The sequence below is a fragment of the Carassius gibelio genome, chromosome A11, assembly GCF_023724105.1.
Source record: "Carassius gibelio isolate Cgi1373 ecotype wild population from Czech Republic chromosome A11, carGib1.2-hapl.c, whole genome shotgun sequence".
In the NCBI taxonomy this organism is placed as follows: Eukaryota; Metazoa; Chordata; class Actinopteri; order Cypriniformes; family Cyprinidae; genus Carassius; species Carassius gibelio.
This window is the reverse complement of record NC_068381.1, coordinates 12,901,020-12,911,407: the sequence shown is the minus strand read 5'-3', so window position 1 is coordinate 12,911,407 and position 10,388 is coordinate 12,901,020. Positions and strand designations below refer to the sequence as shown.

The following is a 10,388-nucleotide window of genomic DNA, read 5'->3' as shown; positions in this document are numbered from 1 at the left end:
TGTTAGCTTTCTGGTGTATAAAAACTATTTATATCCACTGCTTCTGGTTTACATACTAGTTTTTGGATGTATATTTCAAATGATCCATAAAAGCATCCCCTACCTGAAAGCACTAAAAAGCACTAAAAATTATGTCAACAGTAGTGAAAGCGCTCATTTGAGCTCAGAATATCTCACATTTTATTATATGACATAAAAGTACCCCACTCATAATTTATCTAGCTTTTACATGTTTTGAAAAGGCGGCTGGTAACAAGTGGATAAACAGGACTACAAAAATGGTCAGGAACATTTAACTTCATGATGTCAACCAGAAAAACTGATACTCACTAGTTCGCTTCCACAGTCTCCATGTGTTTTGAACTGCATAGCTTTTTACTTTTGATGATTATATTTAGGCTTCTAAATTCAAAGTTGCATATCTCACTCAATGGGGAGTGAGTTATGACAATAATAACGTATATTCCTGATTATAATCTCGTCATAATCAGGTAATCAATTCAATCTTCTGCCAATTGTCTCAGACAAATGCTTCTTCCGCATCCTCTGTAGAATGTAATTGAAGGGTTCTGTCCTTATTGACTCGTGTAGAGGAAACACCTGTGAGGTTGTCATCTGTTTTTGTGGGCGTCCATTAATTTCAGATGAGAAAGATTAACAAGATGTATGGAAATTCTTATTTTGCTACTTGAAAACTCTTTATACATCCTGAGGTCCCCCATTAGCATTGCCAATAATATGTCTGTAAACTGTAGGTTAATGTAATGCAATTTTGCATATAAATTCAATCTTTATTACCCCATAAATACAAATCTTCAAACATCTCACTGGTGCACTTTTAAAGAAATAGTTCACCCAGAAATGACACTTTGCTGAAAATGTACTTCCCCTCAGGCCATCCAAAATGTAAAAGATGAGATATCAACAATGGATCCTCGGCAGTGAATGGGTGCCACCAGAATAAAAATTCAGACAACTCATGAAAAACATCACAATAATCCACAATCCACATGACTCCAGACCATCAGTTCATGTCTTGCAAGTGAAAAGCTGTTTTTAAGTTTAAGAATCAAAATCATCAAGACATTTTTAACTTCAAACCACTGCACCGGATAAAATACAAGATCTCTATCCACAATATAACATGCAGCTTTTTACTTCACAATAAGTTTATCGATGGACTGGAGTTGTGTCTTGCATTTATGGATTATCGTGATGTTTTTTTCAGCTGTTTGGTCTCCAATTCTGATGGCACCCATTCACTGCAGAGAAAAGTGATGTAATGTTAAATTTCTCCAAATCTGTTCTTATGAAGAAACAAACTCATCTATATCTTGGGTGGCAAATTTCCAGCAGTTTGTCAATTTTAGCTGAACTATTCCTTAAAAGAGGATTTTCTTTGGAGGAAAAAAATAAGATATTGTAGATAGAATTAGTAAAATAGTTTTATTCTCAAAACATTTCTTGAGCTTTTATTAAGATATAAAAAGACAACATAAGTTGATGTGTTAGCGAGGGGATCTTTCCCTGCAGAGGAAATGCTAAGCTCTGGGAGAGATGCAAGGAGCAGGGAGCTGTATCGATCGGAGCTTTAGCAAAATCTACCGTTGCATCTGTGCCAATGAGAGGAAGAAAAATTAGATCAAAACCTTCTGTCCACGATTGAATCATGCTGGTGTCACTCAAAAAATCTTTAAGAGTGGGCCACGGCTCCAGAGAAATCAATATGGCATGGATAGATATTAATGTTTGGTATTATCAAGTCCAATTGAAATCACATTGAACCGAAGAGACCTAATCATTTTATTAACAGTTTATGCTCAAAGTCTTGTGTGTTACAAGTCTCGTCCATCTTTTAAAAGACAAACCCACTAGCACTGAAAACAGCCATTGTCAAAGTCATCCAGCTAAAAATGAGAGTCGGTATTGATCTGAGCATTCAGCGAACAACCGTGTTAAACCATCTTGTAAATCAGAGAGATGAAAGCATGACAACAATTGGAAAATGACAGACTCTAGTGTTTTCTTTAAACAATTATGTGTCAGTGGTCAATGTTTTCTTCGGTGACTTGGTTTGACCCAAAGAGGTCTTTAAGATGTGAACAAAAGCTGTGAATCACAACCCCGGGATTTTGCTGCAGTTGTCAGAGTGACAAGTTTTATTGTGCTCGCACACAGCAGACGATCAAAGATACACGGTGGATCGCGACATACGATAATTGCACACTAGTAATGCATAGTCTGTATTAAAATGTGTATTTTATTTGTATCATCTCAGGGTCACGGTGGTCTGTCTGTGAAACCCTGAAGCAAAATAGAAACACAAACATGGCGAGCTGTAACCTCAGGCAGCTACGGACTGCAGAATTCAGGACAGTCAAAGCACAACTCTCTGCTTCATATATAGCTAACTTTATAAGGCATAAGGTTTGATTGACTGGCACAGCCCAGTTAGCCCCTGCTGGAAGATACTTTAACTACAACATCCTGGCATTTCTGGCTATTCAAAACATGCATATACATGACTGTAACAAGATTTTTCAAGCTCATAATAAAGTTATTTTCAAACAATTTTTGAAACATGATTATAAAGCATCAACTGCCGATGAATGATAATAATAAAAACAACAACAAAATCCTACAGGAACTTTAAAGTAAATAAATACGCTGTTATTTATTTGTATATTTATTCAGTATAGCATTACTATATATTTTACTACTATTATACTATTCCGTTAAAAAAATAAACATTTGATATCAAATTATTATTTAAAACAATAATAAAATAATACGCTTGTTTATTTGAGTATATATAAGCACTCACTTTCTCACTTTAAAATGTAATGGGTTGAGTCAAAATGGACCATGACACAATTTTTGGCTTAATTGATCTATTACCTATTTATCCATCATTACAAGTGATAACAGAGAACTTTTAAAACACAGTTCATTTATTTTTGAGAACAAGGTATGTCTGAGTCTCCATATTGATAAGCTTATTAGGTAAAGACGTGTTTTTAAACCTTCTGCAATCGCTTTGGATTGGGACCTTATAGGTCATTTCTTGTGATTCGAGAAATGTGATTCACTCTCTGCAGGCTATTATAGAAAAGGTATAGCTGTTGGACATATTGTAGAAATTATATTATCCACACATATATGGAGAAAATATGTCCACTCTACTCCAGAAGGAACTACGCGCACTTAATGTGGTTGTTGCATTTCTATTTAGGATTTAGGTGAGTCAAATCTGTGATCCATGGTTCATGAAATTCAAATCTGTGGTCTTGTCAACCGTGTGAGATGTTCTTTTCCCTCCTTCCTCTCATCACTGCTTTCTCCAGTTTAAACTCAGCATTCCTAAACAAAACGTCAGACTGTTTGCTTATAATACACAGACACACAAACACAATACTGCAAACAGCTTATCTTAAAATTGCAAGTTTTATAATAATTGCATTTATTTTTTATTACAAAAAATTTTAACCACCAAGAAACTGTGTTTAAGGCAAGGCCACTTGAATCCCCAGCAAAATCTGTTTAGCAGCATAATAAAGATCCTTTGTGCTGTTAGAGGGCCAACTGTACTCAGCACTATTTTTGTCCGACTGTTGAATAATACAACACATGTTGAAACCTGTTTGTCAGGCAAAAAGCAGAAGGCAAAACCAGACCACCTACTGCATAAAACATTGCATTAAGCTATATACAAGGTACCAAGGAAGATAAAAATGAATATTAATAGACTCTGGGGAGCGCCAGTGCTGTAGAGCAAATATATGAAGTGCAACTGATGTGTATGGCACATTTTTAATAAAGGTGTTATCATTGCCAAATCTTTACTGTGATAATGAAATAATAACAACCTAACAATTTTAACTTTTAAAAACATAAGTAAGGAACAGCTGAAACATTTATAATGTAACACTTGTCTGTCTGTCTGTCTATATATATATATATGATATATATCATCATTTATAATAAAAATTACATATACATTTTATTAAAAAGGATATATTGCCATTGCGGATATAAAAAAATTTTACTGTTTTATTTAAAATTAAGTGTTTATAAAAGTATGGGGTATTTCACACAGCTCAGAGTTTTATAGCCATACTATGCATGGACACCATAATAATCATATATAAGAAATAGTGTAATAAAGCACCCTGTCACCAATTAAGCACATGAGTGAAAGCCTATCATTAAAACTCAAGTGGCAGAATAAAACCCATCATCTGAAAGGAAAAGTCGATATTATGCAAAAAGCATATCAACAACCATATGTTATTTATGAATAATGTACACTGAGTGTTGCGAGATGAGGATTTGGAAGTAGAATTTAGAATCACATTGACTGACAGGCCATGATTGGTACTCTATTCAAAAAGTCACTCATCAATATGTGTTAGCCAATATTGTCAGTGAATACATAACTGGATCTTGCATATTCTTAAACAATAGTACAATCCTTTGAACGCACTGTAGTTAAGTCAATTGATACAATAGAGACTGTTTCAAAGCAGATTTTCAGTATTAAACAGGAATATGTCAGAATCAATAATGCAAACTTCAAAAATGAGGCAAACTAAATTCTGCTGTAAAGCAGCTCTAGCTCAATAGTGCCATTGTTGAGCTCCAGTCAGTTCAGCATTGATTCAGTTTAGTTTAATAAATTAATCGTAAGTTCATTTATTATGAAACAATTAAGCGATAAGATTTACAGGAGACAATTCAGCTTGAGTCAGTGAAGTGCAATGTTTACTCAGTTCAGTTCAATAAGTGATGATGCAAAATTCATGAATTATGTAATTAAACATGGTCTATGTTAAAGGTGTACTGGTGAACAGTATTTCAACTCACTCATAGTCTTGTGTTGACAAATGTATTGTTTGTAAAATTACATTCTGAATTCAAATGGTACATTTTGCAGAATGGTGATGAGTGTGACTTACGAATTTGGCTTTTTTTTTTTATTTATTTTTATCAGTCAGGTCTTCACACCTTCCGTGTCTTTCTTGAGTCTGCCATAGAAGGATCTGAAGTTGAGGCACTTGAAAAGAATGATGCATCTGAACCAAAACAGGAGACAGATCTAAAAAAGTTCAGACAAGAAAAAAAGAGATATTATATATACAGTATTGGCTGTTCATAAAATGACTTTACTTTATTTATGAAAAGTGAAATTATAGACCGTGTCCAATAAAAACAGAGCCATTTCATCTTTTGGATGAGCTCTGAACAAAAGCTGTTTACAATTAGTCATTGTCAGTCATTTTAGTATCAAAAGGCAAATAAAATCTTTCAGTGACTTCTATGATTAGCCTAAATAACAGTATTATTATTAATGCATAGGATATAAATCTATAATGAATATTTCAGTCAATAAGCATACAGCAAAAACTAGACGACTGATAAGACAAAGCTTTAGATCGTGTAAATGAAACTAATAGTCATCGCAAAAAAATAAATAAAAAAATAATAATAATAATTAGTATAATGGACATTTATAAAATGGGTAGTTCTGGTGCTTGATTATAATTTAGCCGCTGGCAACTGTCTGTCGTCGCGTCATTTCTAATAGGCAAATTAATACAGCATTGTTAAACACACAGTAATGTTGGTTCGAAATATTAACGTTATGTACTTTAAAATTATGCAAATGAATACAATAAAGTGTGCTCTATCTAAAATTACTTAATGTTTCTGGCCCGCCTATTTCAAAAAGCTCACAAAACCACCCGTGTTTTTGAGACCGAGCTTCGGTAAAGTCGTATTTCACACAAAATGCAGCGTTAATTTGAAAACTAACGGTGACGTTACATTAATACCTGAAGTAAAGACGATTGTCAAGTTCACGTGTGCTGTCCGAGGAAATAAAACTCGCGCCGATCACCTGACTCACTGGAGTTTACTCCCGGACGTACAGTACGTTAGGTGCAGCATGTTTAGTATATTTCAAATATATGTAACACCACAACAACATTTTAGAAATGCGTCATTTTAGAATGTCAAGGATAAAATAATAAATAAATAAAATTAATGAATTAATAAGTGTAGGGGGTCACGTGATTGCGCGAAAGCTTGTGTGACGTCACAGAGTTGTAGAAGTAGTATAAAAGGCAGACGCTCAAACTTCGAACGAGACAGTTTAGAAGATTGTTGTGAGTGAGAGCAAGTGTAGAGAATCGGCAGAAAGTGGTTACTGACTGAGACGCTTTAGTCGACACGCAGTGTACAGAAAAAGTCTATTCAGACTATTCAGTTTTGCACACGGTTTATAGCATAATCAAGAAGCATGTCCAAGACATCTGTGTTTCTCGCGGAGTGCGGTGAAGTTAAGAGAGAAGCTAAGGATAGGCTGGAGATGATCAGCCTTACCTCACACGTAATGTCCGATTCACATAGCATCAAAGACGTGGCTTACAAAAAATCTGTTGAGACAATAACAGGAGATTCAGGGCAAGTTAGCTCAGATAATCAAGTTGGCATGAAGGCTTGTCCTACAGGCAGTGTGGAGAACAGCCCAACAGGTGAGCTGGAAGTTTCAAAAAAGTAAACATAAAGTCACGTTTGTGGTGTTCTTGGTTTAGTGTTTGACCCTTGGCCTTATTTTGGAAAGAATTCCAAAACCATTGCAGGATTATTAACTTATATTTCTTTAATACATTCACCATGAAATTATTTTAATACATGATTTGTATTTCACGTGTAGATTCTTTGCATAGGTTACTATTCATTTTTCTTTATTTTAGAAAAACCTTCAAAAGGGAAGAAGGGGAAAGAAGTCTGTGGTGTCTTCCGGAGGGTATGGAAGGCTGTAAAGCGCCCTTTCAATTGCTGCAACCCAAACAGAGTGGTGTGTCTTACGCCACAGCTGGACATAGACGGTTCAGAGCTAATGCCCACCCCAAGTCCCCCAAGAATCACACCAGTGGCAGACAACGATCCTGCCGACCCTGAGCTGGTGTGTCTGCCAGGCCAGGTCTGTGAAGATCTTGAGTTGTCATGTGTGCCAGGTCCCTCCAGGGCTGAGCAAACAGTGGACGAAGATCTGGCCGATCCGGAGTCGCCTGTGGCAGATCCGTCTAGTTCTGACCTGGGTGACGGTGAGTCATCATTACTTTGGATTATTTTATTTTTGCCATTTTTAATTTTCAGTGTTATGTTGTCCATCATTACTTAGAATTATGATTCACTGCTGGTAACTGCTTAAACAATTATTTTCTATGTTCTACTATTACTTGCAATTGAAATTCTGCTAGCAACTGCTTAAAAATCCAACCATTACTTTTTTCCTGCAGTATTTTTATTTTTAGTTGTATTAATTAAAAACTGCAGCTCTAATAATCACTCACAGAGATGTTTCTTATAATTTCTTTTTCTTTATTTTAGAAAAAACTAAAAAGGGGAGTAAAAAGAATGTAGTCCATGCATTCTTCCGGAGATGCCGTAAGGCTGTAAAGCACTTCTTCCTCTGCCGCGAGTCCAACTCTGTCCAAGTTCCATCTGAGATGAAGTCAGTAGATGACCCCATCCATGTTGAGCCTGAGCCATGCTGTCTGATCAGTTCTGACCAGGTCAGCGCAGCTCTTCATTCCTCCACGTCTGTGCATGAAACCGACACCGATCAAGCCTTATCGATGCATGTGTCAGATTCATCAGATTCAGAGATCAGTCTGTATTGTGGTGAGTCATCATTACTTTTTGATATTTCAGCATTATTTTTATACTTGTCCATTATTTAACCCTCTGAGGTCTAAGGGTATTTTGGGGGAGAAGGTTGGAGAAGTTTTGTCATGCCCTGACATTTGTGCTTTTTTCAGTTACTCATAAACATCTAATGGCTTAAGTCTAATATCACTGTGTAATCAGCACAAACTGGGCTATAATAATATATATTTTAAATCTTTTAAGATTCTTTAAATGGATCTTATTTGATCTGTTTGTCAGACAATAAAAGGAAAGTGCAGCCTGATGTATGTCCATGTTCTTTTTCCTATGTGTTTTCTTAGGATCTAGAGTGTCTCTCTTTCTGGTGGGAGATATGATAGGATATGGAAGTTTTGGCAAGGTGTATGAGGGAACCCACATATTTAACGATAGAATTAAGGTAAAGCACTTTTATTAACTGGAACAAACATTTTGCTCCAGATGTAGAGAGGTGTGTCCACTGTCTTGATTTAAACGGATTGAAGATGTGCATGTCTGGCACTTTGGTATGCTTGGAAAAATGAACTGTGCCTTTGCCATTCACAGGTCGCCATGAAGTACATCCACAAGCACAAAACTGACCGCTATCTTGACATTGTAAGTTTACAAATCTAAGGATTATTTTGGTTGAGTAATAATTGCTGTGCTGTAAATATCTGTAGCTAACATAAAACAGAAATGAATTGGACAATAATGATCTTAATACAATGTTCATCGTTCTACCGATCTTCTAAGTTATGAGTTGCTTGTTTTTCTGTAGGTTGGTCATTCCAAACCTGTAATTGCAGAAGTGGCAATGTTGCTTAAGTTGGGAGAAGCTCCATTATGTCCCAACATCATCAAATTATACCACTGGATTGAGAATAAGAAGAGCTTTGTGCTCATTATGGAGTACCCGCATCCATGCATTACCTTGCATCAGTACATCACATATTCAGACGACATGAATGAAGGAAAAGCATGCTGGTTTATCCGTCAGTTAGTCCAAGCTGTGAAACACTGCGTTAAACATGGAGTCTTCCATGGTGACATCCACACGGGGAACATGCTGGTGACTGACTACAGTTTGGAGCTCAAACTAATTGACTTTGGTTGTGCTCATCCAATCAGCAGTGAGGGCCTTCTCAGCAGTCTATATCGAGGTATGTTTCATGTTACCATAGCAGAGTGCAGTGTCATTGATCACAGTATTGTCTTCTTGATAACAGCATTGCTCAACACAAAAAAAAAAACGTTTCTCTTACAGGAGCACCACTCTTCACCCCACCTGAGGTCATAAGGCATACCAAATTCGATGCTGAGCCAGCGTATGTCTGGGCAATAGGTGTTGTGCTGTTTGAAATCTTGCACGGGTATTTGCCATTTGGAAGCAAAGACGAAATACTGCGTGACTATGTTAAAGCGAAACCGACTTTATCCTCAGGTAAACACAACAGACACCTCTTCAAAGTCTCTGAGTCTCAGTGACAGACAAAAAAAAAGATATGTCAGACAGGATGTGACAGGAAGTCTAGCAAGTAACACATGTTTACCAATGTGACCTGTAGACAAAATTATCTAATTGGGGATATTTATATTGTCTAATAATGAAATTTTATATGGTAATTCATTTATTCTTCAGAAGCTTTTTCATATGTCAGCATTGATTATGAGCAAGACTAACCCGCACACTCACTCTGAAAACTTTACAGCATGCCATGACCTGATTTTCCAGTGTTTGAACCGCAATCCAGCAAACAGGCTAATGCTACAGAATCTAGAAGAGCACAGGTGGTTTAAGAACTAGATTGCAAGTAGACAGCGGATCCCATGACTAAGATAGATTAGAAAAGGTAGTGAAATGCTCTCAGACCCCTCTTGCCCATTGGAAGTCATGAACATGGAGATGAGACTGTACACAAACAGAGTGTACAGTGTTTTTTTTTTTTTTTTTTTTTTTGCACTGGCATAATGTAAGGGTTGGTACAGAGATTCATCCAACAAGAATTGTACATTACATTATATGGTGATGAAAAGGAATTAACAAAATCCATATACAAAGCCTTTCTGGTACAAAAGCGATCCCTTTCCATCTGTGCCTTGTGGACCAGAAGACAAACTTAATGAACCCCTCTTTTTCAAACTCCATCTTCCCCATGCACTCCAATACATGAGTAGTAGATACCAGGATATCAAAAAAGCAGATGTGAATATACGGAGAGGGAAGTCAGTCTGAGCTTCTTTCTTTTCTTTCATATTTCTTTATTGTAGAAAAACCTGCAAAAGGGAGAAGTGGGAAAGAAGTCTGTGCTCTTTATCAGAAAGTATGGAAGGCTGTAAAGCTGTGATGGTGATGGGAGGTCTTACACCACAGCCGAATCTAGACGTTCAGAGCAAATGTAGTCCTTTCAGAATCACACCAGTGGCTGACACACGTCCTGCCGACCCTGAGCTGGTGTGTCTGCCAGGCTATTAATTAGTACTTACAGCTCTAATAATCATTCACAGAGATGTTTCTAATAGTTTCAATCATTTTTCTTCATTTTAGAAAAGGAAGGAAGCCAATGCATTCTACCGGAGATTCCTTAAGGCCGTAAAGCACCTCTTCCTCTGCTGCAACTCGAACAGATTCTGAGACAATACCTGTTCAAGTCCCCTCTGAGATGAAGTCAGCAGAAGACACATGCCTGTTGATC

At 36.6% G+C, this 10,388-nt stretch overlaps 1 protein-coding gene across 1 annotated transcript; it reads left to right on the top strand.

Moving 5' to 3' along the window:
• Window positions 1-6,298: 6,298 nt before the first annotated feature.
• On the top strand, window positions 6,299-9,499 carry LOC128022829 (probable serine/threonine-protein kinase MARK-A). The gene is made up of 8 exons (XM_052610609.1): window positions 6,299-6,533; window positions 6,729-7,109; window positions 7,396-7,689; window positions 8,016-8,113; window positions 8,260-8,310; window positions 8,474-8,855; window positions 8,960-9,136; window positions 9,405-9,499. Exons 1-8 carry the CDS (start codon window positions 6,299-6,301, stop codon window positions 9,497-9,499), a joined length of 1,713 nt encoding a protein of 570 aa, XP_052466569.1.
• The last annotated feature ends 889 nt before the right edge of the window (window positions 9,500-10,388 follow it).